We start from the raw sequence: 26,374 nt of genomic DNA on the forward strand, positions 1-26,374 counted from the left end.
TCCGTGAGGGGAGCCCGGGCAGCCCAGGCCGCAGCGGCGCCGCCGCCGCCGCCCCGCCCGATGTGAGCGGCCCCGGGCCGGGGGCAGCGAGCGCGGCCATGAAGAAGGACGTGCGGATCCTGCTGGTGGGAGAACGTGAGTGCCGAGGCAGGAGGGCCGGGGAAGGATGGGGCCGCCGGCTGTCACATCGCCCCGGTGCTGCGAGGCTCAGCCCGGCCCGGGCGGGGGGCGCGGGGCAGCGGCGGCCCCGCGGGGCGGGCAGGGGTCGGGGCGGACCCGCCGTGACCGCTCGGAGCGCGGCCTGGAGCCCTCGGCTCCTGCTCCGGGCACCAGCACGGCTGGCACCCGGTGGAATTGTGCGGCTTGGACGTCCCTGGAGATGACACCGGGGTGAAATTCGTGCCCGGTGTTTGGCCACGGCCGATTTAAACTTTTGGTTTTCTTTTTCTTTAATTTCTTTCTTTTTTCTTTTTTTGCCCGCGTGAAAATCACACTTGCACGTTTCCCGTTTACTGACTTTGGAGATCAGTGGCCTGATGTGTTCCCAGTGGTTCTAGGTCGGCTGTTGTGGGTTTGTGGCCAGGACAGGGCCTTAGAGTCCAGATCCCTTTTTTTGCTTTTAACTTTCTGTGTGACCTTGGATAACCAGCACACACGAAGGTGCATTCCAGAGGTGCTGTGGTTCTGGATTCTTTCATGTGTTCTTAAAATTGTGTCCTGAAGTTCACGCTTAGGTACCCAGATAATTGACAAGGCTCCCAGAGGCTCAGCTTCTCATCGGTATAAATAGCAGAGAGGTTCTGTTAGTTTGCAAAGAGAGCTTAAGTTCCTCCAGGGGAAAGAATACAGAGTAATTACCAAGGGTTATTAGTAAAATTACCTAGTTATACTAAGAATGTGGTATTGCTAACGAGGCTTTCCTGAGGACTGAATGCCCCATATATATTTATAGTGCAGTTTATGCTGTTGTTTTATGGTGCAGGTTGGCTCTGTCTGTGCTGCATAGAAAGGTTCTCTGTGACTCTTCTGGAGAGGAATCTTGAGGGAGCTGTCATTGTGCAGAAAGAGCTAACTCATTAAGATTGTGTTTGGTTAGTTTTGCATGACTGTGTTTGGGAATTGGTGCCTTTGAATACGCAGTTTAATTCCTCTTTAGAATACATGCCTGATTTACCTCATTGTCTTTGGCAAGGCTGTGTTTTGGGCTGGCTGTGTGCAGTGGTTCCAGCACAGGTGTAACAGGTACTTTGTTTTGGGAACAAGGTTCACAGTGTGTCCAAACTGGAATATTAAAGGTTTCTTAAATACAGCAGTGTGTGCTGCATGGCACACATCAGATTGGGAGCATTGTTATGTTACACTTCTGTTGGACTTTTAGTGAGGAGGAGGGAGAAATTTGTTTTACAAATTGGTAAAACTTGCAAGTTACAGTGCCAGTCCTGCTCTGTGTATGTGTCTCATGTATATTTATTAATCTGAAACCACAAGTTAGTCCAGACCATATAAACTTTTTAATGGTAACAGCAGAACAGGTTCAGAATCTGAAATATGCCAAGAACTCTTTATTGTAAGCCTGTTCCAAAACTCAGCCTTTTCCATTCCCAGTGGGGCACAGTTTAGGTTTAAGTTGGTTTAGTCCTCATATGCACCAGTAATTTTCAGCATATGTTCAGCATGTATGCAGCATGATGTAAAAGACTTCTGTGTGAGGAAAAGGACAATTAATTATCATAAAGTGCTGTGCTGCTTTCCTTCATCCCAGTCAGCTGATGCTGTTTAGGCTGTTATTTCTAAGACTCTGAACAGATTGGGAAAGGCAGAGGGTTGACCTAGATTTCAACAAAATAACCCAGATCTCTACACTAGAACCTATGGATTTTCATAAAACCCAAGGACACTAGAAAGTGTATCAAGAGTTTCTAAATACTGAACTTTTACTCATCAGCAATACATAATCCTCTGTTTTCAGTCATGAGAAGTAGGTTTCTATATCTGCAAAACCAGTTTTGCCACTGTTTGAAGTTAGAACTGTCTTGGTCAGGTGCAAAGCACACCTCGCTATTTTCACTAATTGGTAACTTTACTTACCTGTAAGGAAAGTACTCATCTTTTTTCCCTGTGGAAGTAGGAGAGCTTCTGAAGCTCTTTTGATTCTGTCAGGATGAAAATTCAGGTGGAGTTGATGCAGGAGGATGCCTGGCAGTTTAAGTTTGGGTTTTATCTCCTTTGAGTATCTTTGATGGAAACACAACTGCGCTGCTGTTGGGACCCCTGCAACCTGCTGCTCTGCAGGGAGCACCCCTGGGGAAAAGTTTACAGCTGTTGTCTGTAAGGAAAACAGAAATCTTCCTCCTTAGCACAGCTTTTCTTTGCTTTTTGTAATTCTTTTACAACTACTGTTCATCATGGGAAGTTAAAGGGAAGGTTTTATTTCTGGATGTCAGAACATGTTACTGTACCAAAAATAGACCCAGATAAGATGAGTGTGCTCTGACTGGATCATCAGTTCAGTAACAGCAGCTCCTGCTCAGAATCAGCCAGTGGCACAATCACTCCTCTTCATCTTCCAGTTCAGAATTCTGTAGAGTTAACAGAGATGTGTAACTGCAGTGATTTCAGCTGCACACCTGCTGTCCCCTGTGCCATTTTCTGTTGGTTTCAGCAGGAGCAGTGACACAGGCTGTGAGTGTGCCCTGCCTGGTGACACATCCCTGCTGGCACAGGGGCTGCTGCATCCAGCCTGAAACTGAGTTTTGCTTGACTTGAGAGGTGTTGGAAATAGACACTCCCAGGGGATATTTGAATATGAACATTTTGGGTTTCAAGAAATGTCTCATAACTAAATAAAGCAGTAATAGTCCTACAAGGCTTCCAGAGGGCCAGAAAATTCACAGATGAGGGGGGTTAGAGAGAGTGGAACCCTGAGAGAAGTTACCAACTCTTGGTTTTAAATGGTTGCATTAGAGCTTGTCAAAACAAACAGCTAAGTTGTGATATCAGAAGTCTGAACTTTGCAGGTAAACAAAATTGTTTATTTGACTGAATGGTGTTGGGTTCTGAAGCTGAGATGATCATCTTGGACTGAGAAAATTGTGACTTTAGAAGGGTTGGTGGTTTGGGGTATTTTTCACCTTTAGTGGGGGACAGCTCATTTGTATCAAAGGGTTAAAGCTCTTGCACTTTAAAGTAGTCAAATTACTGCAGACTTGGTTCCTGTCCTCTTGTCCAGCTCTCATCCTTGGGATTTTAGGACTAAAGTGCAATCATCATCTCAAGAATTCTATGAAAACAGTTAATTTCTGCATGTTTTTCTGTCTGCAATCTTTGTATTTCTGAAGTTGTATTAAAGCATTTCTAGTTTGTTTTGATTATTTGTTTGTTGAAGTGTTCTGTGTTAAGGTTAAATCTGGCAATTTTTCTGTGTAAGGCAGAGCAGAATTCACTTCTCTTCTGGAGGAAATACAGAAGTGGGAGATGGAGCCCAAGTTTTTGCAATAAAAGAATTATGAGAAAATTGCTGTTGTCCATATTTCATATGATTGTCCATATTTAATATAATTAAACAATAGCTTAAAAAATTTTAATGTGGAGAATTGGAAAATGCTTTTTAAATCTTCCCCATTTTAAGATGGGGTGTAACTGTTAAGTGTAACAAAACAAATTATCTAATATCTGTTTTTAATGCTTTTGCAGCCAGAGTTGGGAAGACATCACTAATTATGTCCCTTGTCAGTGAGGAATTCCCAGAAGAGGTAGAGCACTTTTATTTGTTTTCTAAGTTTTATTTCTATCTTGTCATATACAAAGCTAATAGACTCTGCTCTAAAGTAAAGTTTAAAAACAAAATAAAGTTTAAAATGGCAAAGATGACTTCAGGAAGAGCGATGTAGGTTGGTTTGAATCTATCTCTGCATGAAGATGTGTAATTGAAGTTTTATCTAAGTTCCTGCCTTACTTTTCACATTGTTAATTAAACAAATTGTTTTATATGTGATGAATGATAGGTGTTTTAAGGAGCTGGAATTGGTCCAAAGTGTCAGCACGTTTCAATATGAGGGACACAGAAATGGGAAGGTGCTGAAAGAGGCAGGACCATCAGTTATTTTTGGGGGAGTGTTGCATTTAAAGAGCAATTAGAATGCAAAATGATAGAGAATGAGAAATTAAAAGTCACACTGTATAACTTAGCCATTTTTTGTGACTAAGCAAGACATTGTCTTTACTTCTGTCTTTGAAGAATGTTTTATTGACTCTTGAAGTAAAAACTGCAGAAAAAGCTACTTCTACATATTATTCCTTTGAAAAGCAGCACTTAGTTTTCTTTGTACCATAAAAAGAACCACAGCTACTGCAAATAGTTAAGCTTTTTACATATAAACATGAATGTTTATTTCTTCTGATCACAGGTCTTAAAATAGACATCATGTGCTGCTCTTTGAATCTGCTCTGCTCAGAGTTTAATGCAAATTAGCAGCTTACCACAGTTCAGGAGTCAAGACTGGAGTGTAAACATAACTGAATTTTGGTAACATAATTGAATTTAGTTCCTAACCTTGCAGTTAAAAGGGAGATCCAGTTCCTTTGGCAAGTTTGTTATTGTACTTAGTGAGCTGTAGCCCACTGTTCACTTCTCACTTCTTCCTGCAGTATAACCTAGAATATTTAATTAAATTCGTGTGTAGAGAGAAAACATAATTTATGTGTAACACGAGATCTTCCTGAAATTACAGAAAAAAACTTTTGTAAAAATTCTTCATCCTATAAAAGCTGCTGAAAGAGACCTGCCCAGTTCCTCAGGCCAGTCAGGCAGATCAGAGCAACATTATGGGGTCTAACAGGCACTTCAGGCCTGGAATTGTGTTTAGTGCAGGCTGTTACCAGTAATCACTCTTGAGGAAGAGCTGAGCAGAGCCTGAAGCTTTACAAAGAGACATTCTTGTGGTGATTGACTTTTCTTTTTCCCTTGTTTTACTCAAAGTAAAGTATCATGGGAGCTCAGTGTCAACAGGTGAAAGGCAATAAATAGATGTGCAGGAGGTTTTCATTAAAATTAGGTTTAAGTTGGTTGTTCCCAAATATGGATTAGAGTTCTTTGGAAAAAAGGGCTATCAGAGTTTACAGATTTTTCAGAATTAACTTTTTCTAGCATCATGTTTTTCTTTGCAGCATTTTCTAGATTTAATGTTTAGCACTGTCAGAAGCAAGGGTGTTGTCAGGTTGCAATTGTGTAAAAATTGAGATTTGTATTTTGTCTGTCATGCTTGTTTAGGTGTTGGATAGAGTGGGCTTGAGTTTTATAGAAGTATTCATTGAATGTATCCTCAACAGCATTGCTTTTCTGCAAAACATGCAGGGAGTTCTGTGTGCAGTAACTAGACAGGTAAAAATGAGAAGGTAGCAGTGAATTTTCAGTACTTTTAAAAAAAGAAAACCAAACAAATAAAACCCAAAATACTCGAATACCTGAACAACTAATAGTAGTTGCACTGTTTAAAGCTGACTAAATGGCAGCTGTATTATAGTGTATGGCTTTTTTCACCATCTGGATTATCTTGAAAGGTTCTTTCTTGGTGTTCCTTTCAACCCCAGGTTCCACCCCGAGCAGAAGAAATCACCATTCCAGCTGATGTGACTCCTGAAAGAGTGCCAACCCACATCGTGGATTACTCAGGTAGGGGCTGCTCAGGGCCCTCAGTGATGTGGTGTGGAATTGTTTGTCTGCCTCAACAGCCCCTGGCACAGGCAGACAGCTTTGACAAAGCTGCCTCATGAGCATTCTGAAATACCCAAGTTCAGTTTCAGAAGTTTTTATTTTGTTTGCAAAAATTTTAGTATTAATGAATAATTTCTTCTATCAAATTGCAGAAGCAGAGCAGAGTGATGAGCAGCTTTATCATGAAATATCACAGGTAAGTGTATTTTAGTGTTTGCTAGAAAATGGTTTAGAAAAAAAGTCTTTTCCTTCAAAGTTCTCTGCATTAGATGGCTTCAGTTTGAATTGAAGAAAAAAACCTTTCTTGCTTGGCATTTTCTATTTTGTTTTGTGACTTGTGCTATAGGAGAGATACCTCTATTTAAGAAATCTTAAATAAAGTAGGTACTGGTACTGTGTTGGTGAATTGAGCTTAAGCTTTGTCCTTCCAAGTTAAAGGACAGACCCTAAATAGCCTTTAATAAGCAAGCCAGTTTTGTATAAATAATTCTGTCCTGAAAAGATCCATTTTGCTTCTTTCTGTCACGTGGTACTGATGCATTTATGAATAGCACAGGCTTCTTGGTGACTTTGTCATCCCTTCTGATTCCTATTTTCAGTTCTTTCTGAGCACCTTTGCACATTTTCTGCACAGTCTGTCATGGTGTTGTGTTCCATTTCTGGCATTTAGTTTGGTGCTTCAGTGGAGGCTGCACATTGTGACTCTTCAGTTTGGATTTCCTGGTGGCACAGGTCTCTGCAGGCACAAGCTGTGACTGTCACACTGCAAGACAGGCTTTTTGGCACTTCTCACCATATAAGTTCTTTGTTTTAATCTTGTTGGTCAGGCTCCAAGTAGCTTAAACAAGCCAGGAGCAGAGTTCTATAGTGAGTTTACTCTGATGCTGTTTTGTATGGTCTTTAATTGTCTGTGTTGCTCAGGGGTTCTGAGCAGAGGAATTCCATGCCTTTCCTTTCTCTTCATTTCAGGCAAATGTGATTTGTATAGTCTATGCTGTTAACAACAAGAATTCTATTGATAAGGTACAGTAACACGTTTTATCCCATTATTGAGATGTAACTTGTGCACTGTTAATTGATGTCAAGCTGGAATCTGGATTAGACATTTGAAATGCCTGAGATGGAGTTTGAGATCAGTTGTTAAGAGAATGAACAGATGTGGGTTTGCTTCTGCTCCATTTCCACATCCAAGTTTTTAGTCATTTCACTTGTCTGAGAACGTTGCTCATTAATCAGCTCCAGTTTTTGCTTCCTTCTTTGTGGGTCAGTGTGTGCCTTTTAGGGAAAGAAGCAGTTGTAGTGAAACTTGTGCACAGTTCAGTCACACTTAATTTGAATTTGTGTTTTTCATGTCTGCTTTTAATCCCACTTTAGGTAACGAGTCGATGGATCCCTCTCATCAATGAAAGGACAGACAAAGACAGCAGGTGCTTAAGTAAAGATGAGAAGTGTGAATTGGGCTGCACATCCATGGGTGTCAGTGAACAGTGTTGAGGCTGTTAATTGTTTAAGACAATCAAATACTAAACTTAAAGTTTGTATAAGAAGTCCAAGAAGCAGGAGATCTGAAGTATGTAGGTCTGTTACATGTGCCAGCAATGTTACTTATTTTGAATTTCATGGGCAGCTTTTACCAGGTGTGTTTATATTTGCTATGGTATAACTGGCTTTGGCTCTAGGGTGTGTATAGCTTTTCTGCTGATGCTGGTTTGGGTAATAACAATGGGATTACTTACCATTGTATGTAAATGTGTGGGTTTTGTGGAATCTACAAGAAGTACATTTCTGTCTAAGTGTATATCAAAACACTTTTTTTAAACTGCTGCCATTTAGTTTTGCCCATTGCCTCCAGTAGCATTTAATTACATCATGAAAATAATACAGTGCTTTCTGGTGGGACATAAAATGCTGAATTAAGATACATATTTTTATCCATCTGTCTATAAAGCTCTTAATATTCTTTGTTTTTAGGCTTCCTCTTATATTAGTTGGAAACAAATCTGATTTAGTGGAGTACAGCAGTATGGAAACGATCCTTCCCATTATGAATCAATATACAGAGATAGAAACGTGTGTAGAGGTATGCAAGACTTTCTGAAGTTAAAGTAACAGGGAATACATTCTTGCCAAGCACTTATGGCAACTTTATAGTAGAAAAAGGGATTCTGGGTTTTTTTCCAAACTAAATATTTCAAGCATGAGTAATTATAATAGTGAGTTTTTATGTTATCTTTCTTTAGGGAAGGTTACACAATTGTATAATCAAATGTTACTGTCAAATTTTAATATTTAGAGCCTCCTCCCTCCTTACATGCTTCCCTTTAACAAGGGTTTTCTATTTAATGTTAAGCCAGACAGATGTCAGCAAAATATTCAGAATTGATTTAATGTGTGGATATGTTGTGAGTTTTTTGTTTTGTTTTGGTTTGGTTTTTTTCCAAAGCAGATAACACTTTGATTTCTGTTCTTGGTATGACAGCAGATTGTAGTGAAACCTCATTTGTTAATTAATTGAACAGGTACAAGGGCTGGATGTCTTTTTTCCAAACCAGCCCTGTACCAACAGGAGGGGATTAAGTCTTTAAAAAATTGATGCTTACTTAAATTTCAGAAGAAATCGCCAAATAGTCAAGAAACTTGCTCATCAATGTGAGGATTTCTCTTTCAGTGTTCAGCCAAAAACTTGAAGAATATATCTGAGCTATTTTATTATGCACAGAAAGCTGTTCTACATCCTACAGGTCCTCTTTATTGCCCAGAGGAGAAAGAGGTATTTATCCATAGATTCTCAGAGCGCAAATAATTTGGGGGGAGTGAATCACTTTCCTGTTTGTTCCTTTTCAGTGGATTTTGCATCTCTGAGTGTGTTCTGCTACCAGCACCCCACCCCTGAATGTCAGGCATTGCATCCCAGAACCAGTGGGGCTGTTTTGTGATGTATGAACCTGGCCTGTCTTTCCTCTCCCTTCAAAGCAGTGAGGACGGTTTTTTGTTGCCTGTGTGAACTGCTGGGTAAAACGAGAAGCTTTGCTCATGGCTTTGAGCCAAATGTAATGTGACCCAAATTGTGTCTTCAATTCAGTTCTCCTTTAGATGTACATTTCACAGGAACTCCATTTATTTCAGGGAAAGCACTCTAGACTTGGCCTGATCTAAGAGAATTTTTTTTTCCTGAGAATCTTGGGAAACTTTGGCAGAAGGGATGAGAAACAAGTGATGAGTCTGGTTTTTAGGGATCAGGTGGTTAGCTGAGTGTATTATGAAGGAGTATTTTATTTTTTTAAATTTTCTGGGCAAATACGAATAGAATCTCTAATTGTATCCATTTAGTATTGGGAAGTAGGAAAGTTGCTTCAGCTGTAAATACTTTGTTAAGCAGAGAATCAGAGAATAACCCTGTTTTGATTTCTTCCATCAGAATCATCTATATGAGTTAGTAATGTTCTGATAAAATTGTTGTGCTGAAATCTTTTTGGTTTTCCAAAACCAATGTCTATGCAATCTGTGTGACCTCTGTGAAGAGAAGAGCCCATCATCACGGTAGTTGTTGGGAGAGCATTGCCAGTGTCTGTTTTCCTTCACTTGGAAGGTATCCTAGCAGTTCTTATGTCCTAGAGATAGTCCATATGCTCCATGCTTTGCCTGGTAGATGAATGAGCCCTGTGAAGGTTTTCAGTATTTGATGTTTGAAGTGAGCTGGCTGTAGTTCTAGACCTATTTAGTTTTGCAAAGCACTGGGAATTTAAGGTGATTTTTTTTCCCATCAAAAAATGTTTTGGGGGAAAAAAAAAAAACTTATTTAGTTGCTTCTCGAAGTTTTCTCTAGCAGTAAGACTGAATTTAGAGAACTGAATTTTATTTTTTTAAATAACAGTAGTGCCACCTTCAGCTTGTGAAGAGCTTGAGATTTTTCTAATCATTGAATAGAAAAACATTTAATGTGGAATAATTGTTTTAAATTTATGAATATAAATTTGCTAAATCAATTTTTTATTTCTTCTTGCTCTTTACTTTTGTGTACATGTGAATGAATGTCTCTGTTCTGAAACTGTAAATGAAGACTAGTGTGTGTTTCCATGTGATTGAGCTGCCTGGTGTCATTCAGTGTAATCTTTTTCTATTCAAGCCTAGAAAGATACTGAACTTCCTTTTATTCCTTAGATGAAACCTGCCTGTATTAAAGCACTGACTCGCATTTTTAGAATTTCTGATCAAGATAATGATGGTACTCTCAATGATGCAGAGCTCAACTTCTTTCAGGTACCTCTCTTGCTTATCTTTCCACCATGCTTAAAAGTGCTATATAATGGTATATATATATGCTGTATAATTCTAGAAAACAAATGATTGGTTTTGAATAAATAAAGAAGTGTGAAACTGTAAGGGAATCAGGCCTAAATACTTGGTCTCAAGTGCAGCATAGAAGAATGGATTTGTACACACAGAAATGAAATTATTTTTATTTCTAACCATTGTTCAAGTTTGAATTCAAGACCATAATTTAAAAAATCTATTAATGTACTTAAAAATCAAATGCAGTTTTTATGTCTTTATTTCCACTAAGAGATTGTGTTGTTGTCCTTAACCAGCTTATCAGAGTTTTTAAGGCTGTATTTCATACAGGACATGCTGTTTGTCCAGCTCAGTAGCCAGTGGTACTAACATGCTGCTTTTGGGTTTTGTGTTAGAGAATTTGTTTTAATACACCACTGGCGCCTCAAGCTTTGGAAGACGTAAAGAATGTAGTCAGGAAAAACCTGAGTGATGGAGTTGCAGATAATGGATTGACATTAAAAGGTGAGTCTTATTTAACTCTTAAAAAATGTGTCTTTATACAGTTGACAATCACTCTTACATGAAAAAGGTGGTCTTTAGGAATATGATCTCTGTCTTGATTTTCAGACTGCGAGACTGAGCTTGCTAAACAGTGATATCTTGGTGTTTTTTAAGCCTTGGGAAATGCCAAACAAAAATCCTACCCAGTTATTTTGATGCAAGAAAACTCAAAGCAGTCTTCCATTAAACTGCCTTCCAGCCTCCTCCAGGCTAAAGCTTTCTGGTTTAAACTATTGAAAATACTGGGTTTATTTTCATACAGCTCTAAAATGCTGGTACTGGAAAAAGCAAACAACAACAGAAAACCAAGGGATTGTTTGAAGGAAACAGTTCCTTGGAGAACACTTTTACAAATACCATGATTTCTGAATGTTCAGTCTGTGTAGATAATGCTGTACTATCACCCAGGAGGTTTGAAATCTTAATGTATATTTTGAGCTTTTTTTGTTTCCATATCTGATACTGATTCTATTGAAAACACTTGTAGCAGGTAGAGCACTTCAGAGCCTTAAGATTTCACCATTTTTGATTTTTAGGTTTTCTTTTTCTACACACACTTTTCATTCAGCGAGGAAGGCACGAGACAACCTGGACTGTTCTGCGTCGCTTTGGCTACGACGACGACTTAGAGCTCACACCAGAGTACCTGTTCCCTCCGTAGGTACCACTGCAGCCCCCTGAGCCTGAGGTCAGGCTCTGCTGCCCCTGCTCTGCCAGGAGGAGAGGGTTATTTATTCCACTGGGTTTATTTACACATTGTTACACCAAGCACCTCCCTTACTTAATGGCCACCCAGCCAAAATCTTCATGTGGCAAAGGAAGAACTCCCTTCTGCCAAATCATGTTCTCTTCTCTTTCTTCATAAGAAAGGTGGCAGAAGAGATTCTTAGTGTAAAACTGGAACATAAATTTGAGCAGTTGATTATTATGTGTGATTAATAGTATTATTATTATTATTAAATTCTAAAAGACTTGTCAGTATTTTCATAGCATTTGAGACCTATTGAAAATCCCCAAATTAAAAAGAGATTGACCAATTCTGTGGCTTCTATTAAAAAATGTAATTGCATCATTTTTTTGTTAAAAAACCCCAAACCCCAAAGTACAAAAACAAAGCAAACCAACAAAAATGTGATTACTGTAGAGCTATATATCACCAAAGGCACTCACTCATCATTTTAGAATTCCTAATAAAAAGTATGTGCTTTGATCTATGTGAAGATAAATTATTAAAGTTAAGTGCCAAGTCAGATACTAAATGTTATAATTCATAAAGTATATATTTTGAGTTTTAATATTCTGTATTTCATAAACAATTAATGCTTCTTGTATCTGTGTTTGTTTTCAATGAACAGCCTAAAAATTCCCCCTGACTGCACAACAGAACTAAATCATCATGCATACTTGTTTCTTCAAAGTATTTTTGATAAACATGATTTGGTAAGCATTTGATTTGCATGTGTGTGTGTGTCTTTATGTTTACAAGCCTTGGTTTGTCAGGAGTTTTGGTAACAAAAACTTGTTTTTATCATGATGTCATTTTATTCAGCTTAACCTACAGAGTCAGTACTAACTGCAGCTTATGATGGTCTACAAGGAGAGTTGGCAGTTATAGCTGTACTACCAAATTGTTTTTAACTAGCTCATACATTTAATCTTATTAAAAACTAGGAAAGAACAATGATTAAAAAGAAATAAGCATGATTTCTTGAATCTTGCAAATGTACAGCAAGAAAATGCCAGTTTAGAATAGACATTAATTAAATTATGTCTGATACCATATTTTGTTTCAGGATAGAGATTGTGCTTTATCTCCTGATGAATTGAAAGACTTGTTCAAAGTCTTCCCTTACATGCCATGGGGACCTGATGTGAACAACACAGTTTGTACAAATGAAAGAGGATGGATCACATACCAAGGGTTTCTCTCGCAGTGGACGTAAGTGTGATACAGGACATTTTAGTAGTTGAGAACTCTGGGTATGATCATGTGTTTGTAGATCCCTCTTAAAGACTATGGGAAAGAGTAGAAGTTTTATAGCAGAAAATTGATCCAAGCAGTCAAGTTTTTGTATCCATCCAGTGGCCTGATCTTCAGACTGTTGTGATAACCTGTTCAGGATTTGGCCAGTATTTACTGCTGACAATGAAGAAGTTTCTCTTCAAAATGTGGAAATCCCTATGATCCTTTCTGAAATGTTACTGCTGTTGTTCTGCCCCTTAGAGATGGTTTGAAAAATGGTCCTCAATAATGAGGGTTTTTTTCCCCAATTTAAAATACAGAAAATGAGAAAAATGTTATTTGGGGAGATAAGAAGATAGAGTGTGGGTTGATAGGCCTCTGCAAGTACTGCCTTTGTAGAGTTCTGGTGACCAGTAAGACTGATAGAGTTACCACCATTTACTCATTGATTCAGTGACTTTTGTCCTTCAGTACTGCATAGTGCCAGGAATGTCTCTATCATGTCAGTCTGGAGTTAGGAGATAAGGATTGTTTCAGTGCTATAAATAACTTGTACCCCAGATGGTGACAATTGAAAATTCTTTTTGTCCCCTCTGCCAGACTAACCACATACCTGGATGTGCAGCGTTGCCTGGAGTACCTGGGTTATTTGGGGTACTCCATACTTGCAGAACAAGAGTCTCAAGCATCAGCAATCACAGGTAATAAAAATTTGATACAACACAGAAATTTAAATTTAGAAATATAATAGAGAGCAAATTGTTTGATGGTTCATCTGTTTTCATTTACTCTCTTTTACTTTCTGCTCAAGTGAAACCTTTGATTTAATGTTTTTGAAAGGTTGATTTGTGTGCATTTTCATGTTTTCACATGTGTTTACATCTTGTGAAAAATATTTGTGTTTTTCCAAAAGTGACAAGAGATAAAAAGATAGACCTCCAGAAAAAACAGACTCAGCGAAATGTCTTCCGATGCAACGTTGTTGGAATGAAGGGCTGTGGGAAAAGTGGAGTTCTTCAAGCTCTTCTTGGAAGAAATCTAATAGTAAGAAACATATAGTATTCATCTATATATGCTCTTGAGTTAAGATTAGACAGCAAAAGTGATTGTCTCAGAGCTTTAATGGTTATTACTCAGTTTGCAGAGTTCTTTGAGGATATACAGAATTAGTAAGGAAGAGTTTGGGTTTTTTTGGTTTTGTTCTATTCTGGTAGTGGCTATTGCATGCAATAATGATTTGTACATCATAGATTATAGCTATGCATTTCCTTGAAGAAAACCCAAAGATAATTATAATTTTAATTTATTAATAAATGGAGCAAATGAGCTGTTCAAATCTAACTTAAAGGGAAAAGTTGCTGTGGTCTAACATGAAATTCTGCCTTTTCAGAGACAGAGGCAAATACGTGCAGAACACAAATCTTACTATGCCATTAACACAGTCTATGTATATGGACAGGAAAAGTACTTGCTGGTAAGGCTGCCTCTTTCTTGTTTGCCTTAGACTGGTTAATGTTAAAATTCTGTAAATTATTCAGAGCCTTCTACAACAAACTACTTTTAATTCTCTCTTCTTAACGTGGATTCCTCCCAATTATTTTCTGTCCCACGTAAGTTCTGGGTTTTTTTGTTGATAATTTAGCCGAACCTGGTCAGACCCCTGTTATTTTTGAAACCTTGACCTGAGTTGTACAAAACCTAGTCCATTTATGGTTACACTGCAGCATATCAAATTATAACATGTGATAAATGATCAAAAGTCAGTCTACCTATTCAGTAAGAAGTGTCTGTCACACAGAGTGATTAGAATGGCTAAAATTAGTATTCAGTGGGAGAAATCACTTCTTTAAGGCTTGTTCCATTCTAGTTCTTCTTTATGACAATATGATCTCTGTTTTCTGAGATCTAGTCCTGCTCTGTGGTTTTCCTCTATAGGATGCATGCCCATTTCTATAGCTGTCTAATCCTTTGTTTTAAAGTAAATATCACTTTTTATGTTGAGGTGGTGATTGCCTGCAGATGTGATGTTAACAGCTCACATATGCTGGCTGCATGGTAAATTCCTACTGTTCTTTTTCATTGATTCTGCCTATTGTCAGTCCATTAGTTTGAAGGATACATAAAAATAAGCTATAAAAATTATGAGACAAGTTACAAAATTCCTTGAACTGCATAATAACAAGCTTTCCTCCCTGTGCAACCATCTTTTTTCCAGCTACACGATGTCAGTGACTCAGACTTTTTAACTGATGCTGAGACCATATGCGATGCTGTCTGCCTGGTATATGATGTCAGTAATCCTAAATCCTTTGAGTACTGTGCCAGGATTTTTAAGGTTTGTAGAGTTTATATTTACAAACCTCTACATTTATATTTCTTCTCATTGACTAAATATTCAGTATCAGTTACCTGATCTATACACTGGTTCTAGTGCTTAAAAGACATTTTATTTCTAAGTGCTGGTTATTTATCAGGATGCCTTAGCAGTGGTGCACTTCTGTTACTCATACAAAGCAAACATCTGCTTTTCTATGTAAACTACTCTGCTTCTAGAAATGCCTGACTTCAGTGGCATGAATGTATCTTAATGCTGCTGCAACCAGTGTAATACAGCCTGTTCCAGGTTGAATTTTTCATATACTGTTTCTTTCACTTCTTTTTCTTTAAATTTGCAGCAGCACTTCATGGACAGCAGAATACCATGTTTAGTGGTAGCTGCCAAGTCCGACTTGCATGAAGTTAGACAGGAATATAGTATTTCTCCTGCTGAATTCTGCAGAAAACACAAAATGCCTCCACCCCAAGCCTTTACTTGTAATACTGCTGATGTGCCGAGTAAGGATATCTTTGTAAAACTGACAACTATGGCCATGTATCCGTAAGTACTGGAGCTGTTCTGTTTGCCATGTGCATGGTCACACAGCAGCACTCACTGCATGCCATTGTTAGCCACAGGATGGAACTGCCTCACCGAGCTTTAGCAACAGAGAGACACAAATGGCCTCAGTGGAATCTTTAAACTGTTTCAAATTGAGGAGCTAGGCATAGATCCAACACAGAAATCAGTCTCAGGTATTGTTGCTAAGTTGAAGAATGCCCTAGTTCATCCAGCTCATGATGCAAATTCCAGCCAACAGGCTTCTGTTTGGTCCATATTGGTGATATAAAAAGTACATAAGTTTTTACATCTTGGTATTTTTGAGAGTGAGTTGTACTGTAATCCTTGCTGGGAGCTCGACAGCTGATTGCAATGGACCCTTAGTGCACAACAGTTCCCTCAGTGCACTGCTTAAAATACTTTTTGTTTTCAGGATGTTTATTACTATGTGCTACTGGTCATTCATCTAATAATTATTATGATTTTAATAGAATTTTTGTATAAACATCTTTAGACTTCAGGTACAAGATACTTAACCTCAGATTCTTCTTCACTATGCATCTCACTGTTGCTAAACTCACTTTGCATCTCTTTTTTTTGGTGGGTGAAGCTTTTAATATGGTGATGAACTACATAAATATTACAGCAGATGGAGTCTAGTATGACAGCTGACATTTGCTTTAAAATAAATAGAACTAATGTCACTTTCACCCAAAATAATAGAGTATTTTTAATTATTTGAAACTGAATTTACTGAATTACATCTGTAAAGCTGTAGTTTTGGTTTTGGGTTTGGGTTTTTTTTTTAAATTTTACTCTTGTGTTCATTTTGTAGCACTGGAATACTGGGAAACCACTAAAGTGTAGCACTGACCAAATGTCTGTCATATCAATATTCCTGCTTCTCCCTTAGTTTTCAAGCATGTGTGTTTGGTAGGGTGGGAATCATAGAGGCAACGCTCACCCCGTAAAGAGTGCATTCGAAGTGGTAGAAAATGTGGCTTCCTTTCCTTTGAAAAAGGGGTGTTATCTATTGCTGTGCAGACATACTCAGAAGCCTTTAAATGCTTCTCTTTTATGGGAACTTGTATAAATTCATCAGACATTTTCATTCATGTTTGTGCTTTGCTGGTAAGATCTGTATATGGTGGTTATGCCAAAATGTCCAAGATGTAGAACCTCTAACCTTTAAATTCTGCACAGCTGTAGTTGTACCCTTTCTTCCCCAGTGTAATTTTTTTTTTCCTCCTCTCCTTACTCATTCAAATGTACCTTTTATTCCTAAATCTCTCTTGGTTGTGGCACAGTCCTAATGTGCACCTGATTTGATGAGCAAGATTTCAACTCCTGTCCTTCTGTGTGTTTTCGCAGCCATGCCCGGTTACGCTGTATGTGCGCCTGCAACAGGTGCACATTTTGCATCTGTCAGAACTTCCTCAACTCAGACTTGCTGCAATCTGTAAAGAACAAACTCTTCACTGCAGTTCTTAACAGGTCCTTAACTTTATTTACTAGGTACCAGGTGTGCTTTTAAAATAAAGGGTGTCTTTGGAATACCAATTGGTAACCTTATATACTGCAGGTTTTTCACTCCATATCCACTAAATAGGCCAATACTTTAATAATTGTCATAGAATTATCAAACTTGGTTTAACTTGGAGGTTCTTTTGAGCTTAGTTTAGACATTTTTGTGAAACATTACCGATTTGGTTGTTGATTCAGGCTCTTTGTGATTGCAGGAATTAGGACTGTGTTTTTAGGGAACTGCTAATAATCCTTAAGTAGTGTCTGCAAAGCTGTGTAATGTTTCTCACTTGAGGCATTACAGGTTTGTTTAGTACTGATTAGAGGTAGTGCCTTTTAGATCCCAGTTACACAGGTATTTTCATAAAGGCACAGCTTGACTTACAGCAGCATCGTGTAATATATGACATGTTTATAATTGCTAATTTGATATTTGGGAGTTCATAGAATTTCTGTGTGTGTGTGTGTTATGCTTGGTTTACACAAAGAGTGGGCATTTTGTCTTAAAAAATAATGCAGATGTTTAAACATCCAATTCCTCTCTGAATGAAATGCAACATGTAAGTGGTAAATGCTTAAACATTTGCATTTCCAGATACTTTTGGAAAAACAATTGGTAAAGAGAGATAACTGGTTTTCAGCATTGAAAACAGTGCTAGAGCTTGTTCTGCAGGCAGTTTTGGACACACAGGATTTACTAACACCTCAGCACTTGTCATCACACCCCAGCAAATGGGAGTTCAAACCAAACAACTGTTGCAGTGCCATGGTTCCATCCTCCATGGCCTTCTTGGAGGCTTAGATGGGAAATGTGTTTATTTGGAGGCCATGGTTGAGGTTTCCTGACATGCTGCTGGTCCATGGATGTTACTGCTTGTTACAGGTTTCAGATGTAGCTGCTCCATGTAAGAGTGTCTGCCTCCTTTTAATGCAAGTGACACACATGTAGGAGGTCTGTGGATACACCCACCTACAGGAGTGAGCATATTCCTTGTCAAATACCACTTTAATCCAAGATACAAGTGTTAACCACAGAGTGAGAATTCAAGGGTGAAAAACTCATTAGCTTAGGAAAAGACTGAATGAGTGAGGCTCTTCATGCTGCATCTGTTCTTCAGCAGTCATCCCATAGACAGAAATACCTTGAAACAGCAATCTCTGCATATTGTCACTCTAAAACTTCATTGAGCAGTCACTACTAGAAAATCCCAGCTCTTCATTATTGAGGCTGAAATCTCCTCTAACACATCTTCATTTTTTGGAACTGGTATAGGTTGCTCCATTTGCTGTTGTGATTGTTTCTCTTTTGTATGGGTTTTTTTGAGTCCTGCATTCGACATTGAACTTCATTCCTCTGAAGTGCTGTCAGGGTCTCAGGGTACTGAAATATTTTATTGAGGTTTGGGATGCTGTCATTCCACACCTTATCACTAAGGAGACTATAACAAACAGGAATCCACTACTGCCTGAAAAGTCTGTAATTCAAGGTGAGGAGAATTCCTCACAGACCCTTCCCTCCTGAAAGAATTATTTGCTAGAATCCCTTTGTCTCTCAGTCATTAGGGGTTGTTCCAGGTTTCCAGCAGGCTCACTTCATCTCACCAAGTCCCTAACCAAGCACCTTACTGAGGTTATTTACCATTCAGCACATGAACTGCTGCATAACAGCACATGTGGTAGAACTGGGATACCTCTAAACAAGAGGAAATAGCTCCCAGTTGTAGGCACAGGAGGGTGAGATGGATTTCTTGTCTTATAAAAATCATACATCCAATGATGTGTGATTAGAGAAAGCATTTGGATCAAGAAGGACTTTCTGATTCAGATATTTTCTATAAATTTTCTTACTCTGCCTTCACAAGTGCTTACCATTAAGTCAGCTAGTTGAACAAAAGTTAGATAGCTGATGGGGGAAGGAGGTTTCTAGTGAGTACTTTATTCTCCTGGTCCCCTTCTATTCCCTTAGGCTGTGGGAGCTTTTCAGGTAGACTGAAATGTTTCACACGGGACCCCTTCCTGTGCCCTTTGTTGCTAAGTAACCCCTAAACACTGTTACCAAGGCACAACAAAAACTCACATTTGAATATTCCCACTGTAGTAATTAAAGGAAGAACATCGCCTCTGTGCAGCTGAGAAACCTGCTCATGCTCCCCTCAGTTTCTCTGGACAAATTTCAGGAGTTCCCTGAAGCTTGCAGGCTGTCAGAAAGGCAGGTTCAGCCTGGAGGTTGCTGTGTTGGTTTGAACTGCCCAGGATCACAATTTGTTGGTTCTTTGAGGAAGGAGGCACAGCATTCCAAGCACTGGACATGCATGTATGAGACTTGCTAATATCCTGTAGTATCTCTGTAGTTTTAATATGTTCTTTCCTTTAGGTGTTCACTTGAATTTGGCTGGCTGGCACCTAATCTCTTTTTACTGCATTGTTTTACCAAAAGCACTCATTCTAACCCTTTAATGATGAGCTTGGATTTTTGGCTTTTTTTTTTCCCTTGGTTTCAAATCATCCATGTTGCTTTTTGCTTGTACAGTAGTGGCATTTTTCTGTCAACTAAGTTCATTTCAAAATAAGATGATTCCAAATGCATGAGAATTGTGTTCATCAAGGAGACTTCTCAGAGGATGTTTTTCTTTAAAAGTTTTTAAAACACTGTGGAATTGAAATTAAATCTACTTCCACATGAAACCTGGTTGTTTCAGGAATTATTAGTAAGGTTTTGGTTTCTGTGACAACCTTCCTTCTGTGCAATTAAAGCTAAGACAATAAATTATTATTGTGTTTTCCTGTAATAATGGTGAAGTTTTAAGAGTATAGCCCAGAATTTACCTTTCCCTATGTGCCGTGTACACAGGTTTCTTTTCAAAACTTGCATGTTGCCTTTAAATCTAATTGCAGAAATCTGTCTCTACACTTTAGTGTACCCCAGATTAGGACCTTGCTAAATGACATCCCCAAAATGACATTAGGACATTAGAAATTGCTAAGTTATTTTCCTCCTTCTCTAAGCTGTTTGATGCCCAGAGTGCATAGAAATTTCCAAAGCTGTGTCCTTTGATTTCTTTCTAAACAAAGTGTAATGAATTGGCATTCCACATCCATTTTTAGGTTTTGTGGATAATAAGATGCATTTGGAGCTTTTCACATTTTAGATTACTAATGCATGGGGGAAAATTCTAACTGCTGGACTTAGTTTGCAACCTAGGAAAATATGTGCCTGAAGGGAAGCTGCAGCAGCTCGTGCAGGTTATGTGATGCTTTTGGAATTCACTTGCTTATATTAATGCTAAGAGCCTTTGTCAGAGCAGGCTGCTGCATGATCTTGCTTTGGGTTCTGCTGTGAGTAGCCATGTGAGCAGCCTCTTGGCCCCAGCACTGTGCTTTTAAAATGCTTTGGAAGTTACTGTAGGAATGTTTTGGAAGTCCTGTATTTAAGGATAAACCTTCCCAGACCTGGAAATTATTCTGCTGCTGACCTTGGGAGAAGTGTCAGCATCAGTGTGTAACTCAGCAGTTTTCTGTGTGTACCCATGGCAGGCATGCTCAGTTAACTTCTTAGCAAGTGCATGTGACAAACTTCTTGTGTGTTGTTAAAGTCTCTTGGAAAAAATCCCATCCAGATTTCAAAGATCTTCATCAACAAGTGGCAAGGTACTTGACTCACTGTTAAGAGTAAGTTGAATAAAAACATGCCTTTTTCTTTCCAAAATGCGCATTAAAATCCAAATTTTGTGCCAAAGGCAAAATTTCTAGACTTCCATATATTTGTGGAACTAATTGTATGATTAAGTACACACAGCAGCCTGGTTGGAAAGTTTGAAACATCATTCTTATTAATAAGCAAGAGTTTCAAATGCAGCTTCATTTATGGAGTCCTCACTACTACTCTCTGTGTGTGTAAGTGCACATCTATTTAGATGTTTTACCCTTGGAGAGAATATTTTTTCTAATTCAAGGTTACTCTCTTACTAACAAGGCAGTAGTAATTTCCACCACTGGTGAAAATTAGTTTCATAAGCACAACTAGACTGAAGTTAAGTTTGAAAGTTATTATTTGATGAGGTTGAATTTTTCAGTGTGTATTGAAAAAGGGTTTTGTGCATTGTAGCCACCTTCATGTCAGAGAACCTGCACTACAAACAAATATTGATTCTTTTTTATTATCTCAGATTTTTTTTTTGTTCCTTTAATGGCAGCTAAACAATATTAGAGATTAAAGTTGTAAAAATGGATTTTATGACAGCATAAGGAACATTGAAAGAAGAAAAATTGGATGTTTATGAAGTTGTAAAGCAGTTAGACATCCATAATGTTCTGACTTTCAGTAAGCATTTTGAACTTTGGATTTTCAGGCTGAGACATTCAGAGTAGATTTCCTTGAGGTTGTAAGACGAGTCCCTGTCTCGAATTAGTTCCTTATTTAAATGAAAGAATCTGCTATTGTTAGGCTTAGAAAAGGGATCAAAGCCAATTTAGTTTCCCTTTAGACATTACAAGAGGATTTTACCATGGCTGAGAACATATTAATTGTTTTTAGAAGGATGAAGCATGCTCAGCAAGTTTCTTGCATACTATTAAATATGGACATGTGCAAAACAAGGCAAATTATAGATAGGAATCAGAAAATCTAGATGTGAGAGATAGTGCTTTATGAGGCACTGCAAAAGCATTAATTTGCAATTTAAACATTGATTTACATATTTAAAGGGATGGGGTTTTAAATACTACAAATAGTTGGGCATTTGAATTAACCAAATTAAACTGGAAACTTGTTAGTTACACAAATACTCATCCAGCAGTGGGACAGGCACTGTGTACTACCAAACAGAGCTTGTCATGTAATCTAGTAAATCATGTTACCTACAAGTGATTTATGTTACAGACACAGATTAGTTTTTTAATTTACATATCTGAAGAAAAGGATTTCACATCCTTTTACTAAGAAATTACCTCAAACTACCACTGGAGTGATAAAATACAGTCTTTGAGTTCTCAACAGTAGTGGGATCTCATTTTTATGGCTGATGTGCATATGGTGCAGAGGTATTGCAGTGTCCTGTGGGACACATGAAAGCTGAGGCTGTGGAGATGGAGTGGGAAGAGAAATCCAGTTTCATAAACAGGTTTCTTTGTCCTTAAAGCAATGGCATTTAGCTACATGAAATCATACATTTCACTTTGCTTATTAAAAGCACAGACTTGATTTGTTTCTGGTTTTCCCCAAGACTTAAGTTTTTAACAACTGCACAAGAATCAGGGGCTAGGTGGCTATAAATCAGGAATTCTCTGGGCTTTTTGATTTGAGAGGGTTGCTGTGTTGAGCCATGCAATGAATGCACTGTGCATGTGTGTGAAAAGGTTAAGAGCCTACCTAGCTGAGGTGGGGGCCATGCTGGTAGCAGACGAGGAGAGCAGGATTATGCAGCAGGTGCACGCCGTCCACTCTGTAGAAGATTCCATCTTCATGGAGTCATCTCTTGGTCCACGTTTGCTTGAAGCCAGGTAACAACAGCCAAACCCAGGTGACCTTGCCATTGCCTTTTCCCTGTCTTCCCCCCAGCAAGCCACCTGACATCCAGTTTGCAGAGACTTTGTCAAAACTAGCTGTAGAAAAACTAATGCTTGCAGGAGTTCTTGGATTTGGTCTGTTCTATAACCCAGCAAGACATTCTTAAATAAGATCAGGATTTTTTAGACTAAAGAGCAACTGTGTGTGCATCAAAGAGCCTGTTCTTCAGCATGTGGTATGGCAGAACTCTGATTAACTATCTGGCTGTTATGGCTCCTGCAGAAGTCTACTAAAGCATATCCAAAACTGGATTTGTGTGTTTTGATAGCAAGTAGCAATTCCTGCTCTGTTAAACAGCTTGTGAGCTACAGCTCTGCAGTTCTCCCTCTATGAACTCCTGTGTGTGCTTAGGATCTCTGTGCTCCTCTCCTTAACCCCCCTGCAGCTTCACTGAGTAACCCATGGCGATTAACACAGGCTAAAACATGTAGGCTAGTGAAGTTCTGTTCTAAGTTCTATCTCTAAAGCAAACAAACAAAATCAACTTTACCATTGTTTGGGAACTTCCTGTGCTTTGAATTATGGCATTTATGATAACTTGTTTTAAATGGTAGCTCCTGCTTTCTGGTAAGCTGTCATACTTCAGACTGCTGTTAAGGGTGGTCAGCCTTGCTTAACTGAGCATGTTCACAGACTTCTTGCAATATTTGGGAGAGTTGGGTCATTGCCTGTCTCCACTGTCATGTGGGATGTGGATTTTTCTGTCATACAGTCACTCCATACTGTCTTTTTCTGTTGGTGCCATTGTCACTGCCTGTTTCACTCGCACTCTCTCTTAGCTTTCAGCTTGGTGTTGGATGACTGCTTCTGTTCTTGTGACTACTGGGAAGAAAGGGATTTTAAAATGGTTTGATTCTAGCTTTTGGAAAAATATTACTTGCTACTTGTCAGTAAACTTTTTTTGGGGGTAGAATAAGTAGGTATTTAACAGGACTGGGAAGTTTTTAATGGAAAAGCAGAAATATTAAACTCAACATATAGAAAACAAAGAAAAAAGGATTTTGCTGGACAGAGTTGTTCTCACTATGAGTTACTAATTATTTGTAGCTATTTTTGTTTTCCTTTCCTGAATGCTTGCTGGTACTCTCAAAGGAGACACTTTGCCCTCTCCATATCCATGAGAAATTATCTGCTCCTGCATTTCTCCTCAGCTGTGTGAGCTCTCTGACTTCAGGGAGATCGGATGTGCTCAGGGCTGCAGATCAAATCCTGAGCTTTAAGAAAAGCAAAATGAGTGTAAAGTGCTCGTAAGGCTGAACTGTGAGCTGTTTGCCTGTGACAAGTGTAGTGATGAGTTTCCAAAAGCAGAGTAGTTTAGCACAAGCTGTGTGGAGTTCCTGGCATGGAATTAACCTGGCTCTGTGTGTGTGTTAAATTTCAGGCATGTGACACAAGCGGACCTCAAGAGCTCAACGTTCTGGCTCCGAGCAAGTTTTGGTGCTACTGTGTTTGCAGTTTTGGGTTTTGCCATGTACAAAGCACTACTAAAGCAGCGATGATCTGAGAAGAAGCACATCTGGCCCTACCAAATAAATAAATAAAAAACCACTTTTATGTACATTCTGAATGCTTTAAATTCTGCTAGAAATATTTATATATGCAGAGTTACTTTATTAATATTTGTAATTCATGCTTAAGATTATTTTAAATTATAGCTCCAACTACAGTATTGCATAATGTGTGGAAAAAAGGAATTGCATCTTAACAGCCAGCTAAAATGGCTTAACTTGTAAGGCCAAAAGGGAATTTGTTGTAAATAACCTGTACATATTAAAGCAAGTAAGACATTGCTTCCCAAAAGCCTATTCAAAATACTGTTCTTAGATGTTCACCATGGTGACATTCTAGTGTATAGGTGAAATTCATTTTCAGTAGAGTAGACTCAACTCAAGGATCATACTTCCTCAAGGATTGCTTATTTATTTCACATTCATCTGAAGTGACTTCATCTTTTTGGACTATAAGCTATAGCAGGCAGAATTTGTGATTTTTGTTCATATTTTTAACTGATGAACAAATTTGCCCCTCTAATCATGTCTTTCAGGAAAGAGTCACCTTTGCTGTCCTGGCCTATGATTTTGTATTTTACATGACCAGTGACATATTTAGAGTCTGGTCTCTTTTAAGAGGAAAAAAGTAAAACTTTGAAAACTGCCAGACTGACTTCATACACTGTGTGTAACCCGTGTTTTTCATTTTTCACTATGTTGTGTTTTATAACCCTCATGAATCAGATGAGCAAATTTTGTATGTTCTAAACAGTTATAATTTGGAAATGTTACAGTTTAATTTCTCACATCTGTCAGTCATACTCATTAAAAGCTGTGTATAAGAGAAAACTGCAATAGTACACAGTGCCTATTCTACTGTAGTATACTAGTTGCATGGATCACAGTGCATTCTGTAATGGGCTAGAATTACCTATAGACACAGCTTTTTTAATGATCAAGTAAACCAAACATTAAATTCCTCATGACAAACCTATTTTTCCATTGCTGGCCTTTTCAAGTATTTCAATAAAATAACTGTGTACTGTGTCTGTGTTTGCCTTTTTCTTCTTTTTCTTTACCTTCCTGTGCCCTGAAAGGTGGAGTTTACCAAAACTTGTTCCTTTACGTAAATGGATGCTGCCGGTGCCCGCACTTGTTGGAGTTCACATATCTTGGCAGTGCAGTTTCTCTCATGCCTCCATTAGAGGTTTATTTCTGATTTATATCAGAAGACCAAAGTGCCTTCTATGATACTTAAAAGCTGAAATGCAAATAGTCAACTATGAACTTCGAATTTACTGTCACGGACAGTAGGGAGAAAAGACCAAGTACTTCCGTGGGGTGGTGTAGGAAGCTGTGGGCAGTGAATCAGTTAATATTTTCGTGTTGATTAAAGAGGCTCCAGCAGTGCGGCGTTCCCGGGGGGCTGTGGGGAGTCCCGGGATGCTCCCGAGGGAATCCCTAGAGGGACCCCAGCCCGCCCGGGACCGGCCGCCAGGGGGCGTTGCCGCCGAGCTCACGGGGCCGCGCTGAGCTGGGCCCGGCGGGAGCGGGAAACGGCCCCGGCAGCCCGGCCCGGCGGGAGCGGCGGTCCCCGTGAGGAACGAGGGGCCCGGCCTCATCAGCCCGGCCCGGCGGGAGCGGCGGTCCCCGTGAGGAACGAGGGGCCCGGCCTCATCAGCCCGGCCCGGCGGGAGCGGCGGTCCCCGTGAGGAACGAGCGGCCCCGGCAGCCCGGCCCGGCCGGAGCGGGTTCTGCCGTCCCCCTGAGGGAAGCGCCCCTGCCCTGAGGCGCTGCCTGGCCACCCTCACGGCCCGAGGCGGGCAACGCAGGTGAGGGACGGAGCGGATCCCCGCCTGCTTATATAAAACAGGCTTTCCCCAGTGGTTTGGGGACCGGAATTTTCTTAGGGAACAGCGTACAAGTCTTGCTATCCAGCTCTGCTGTGGCCTCACCCAGGCGGGTCGTTGGTGCTCCCTGAGGGAGCCCTGGTGCCGCCAGCCAAGCCGTCATGAATCCTGTGAGGGTGAGAGTTACCGTGAGGGGAAATTCTTCTTCTCATGAGTTACCGTGAGGGGAAATTCTTCTGCTCTATATAATGAAGAATGTCCAAAAGTTAACTACTGCAATTAAGTGGTGGGAAGAAGGAGCAGCACCCCAGCCCACTTACTCTCAACAGCAATTTGTTTTCTTTCTTCTGGCACCACCAGTTTTCTAATAACTTATTTCATTGTATTTTCCACAACCAGACTCAATTTCTTCCTGCTCAGTCTGATGCATGAATTGCCTGACCATGGTGTAAAGTCACTGACAGGACAAAGACCTTGATTCATCTTCCTCGGAGACACACCCTTCATGCCTCAGCTTTGACCTCCTGTCTGAAAGCTTGTCAGTTCAGGATTAA

The 26,374-nt window shown here is 39.4% G+C and overlaps 1 protein-coding gene across 3 annotated transcripts; it reads left to right on the plus strand.

Moving 5' to 3' along the window:
* The first annotated feature begins 35 nt into the window (after positions 1–35).
* Positions 36–25,017, plus strand: RHOT1 (ras homolog family member T1). 3 transcript variants are annotated; one of them, XM_063175983.1, is made up of 21 exons: positions 36–135; positions 3,694–3,752; positions 5,590–5,671; positions 5,866–5,909; positions 6,683–6,736; positions 7,088–7,140; positions 7,685–7,793; positions 8,382–8,483; positions 9,875–9,973; positions 10,402–10,510; positions 11,086–11,206; positions 11,905–11,989; positions 12,343–12,488; positions 13,113–13,213; positions 13,426–13,556; positions 13,903–13,986; positions 14,728–14,847; positions 15,188–15,390; positions 16,762–16,884; positions 22,270–22,413; positions 23,862–25,017. In XM_063175983.1, exons 1-21 carry the CDS (start codon positions 99–101, stop codon positions 23,977–23,979), a joined length of 2,124 nt encoding a protein of 707 aa, XP_063032053.1. In that variant the 5' UTR covers positions 36–98; the 3' UTR covers positions 23,980–25,017. The 3 variants fall into 3 exon arrangements, with proteins under 3 accessions (XP_063032053.1, XP_063032054.1, XP_063032055.1); XM_063175984.1 differs by lacking the exon at positions 22,270–22,413; XM_063175985.1 differs by lacking the exons at positions 16,762–16,884; positions 22,270–22,413.
* Positions 25,018–26,374: the final 1,357 nt, after the last annotated feature.

This window comes from Melospiza melodia, chromosome 24, assembly GCF_035770615.1.
Source record: "Melospiza melodia melodia isolate bMelMel2 chromosome 24, bMelMel2.pri, whole genome shotgun sequence".
NCBI classification, from domain to species: domain Eukaryota; kingdom Metazoa; phylum Chordata; class Aves; order Passeriformes; family Passerellidae; genus Melospiza; species Melospiza melodia.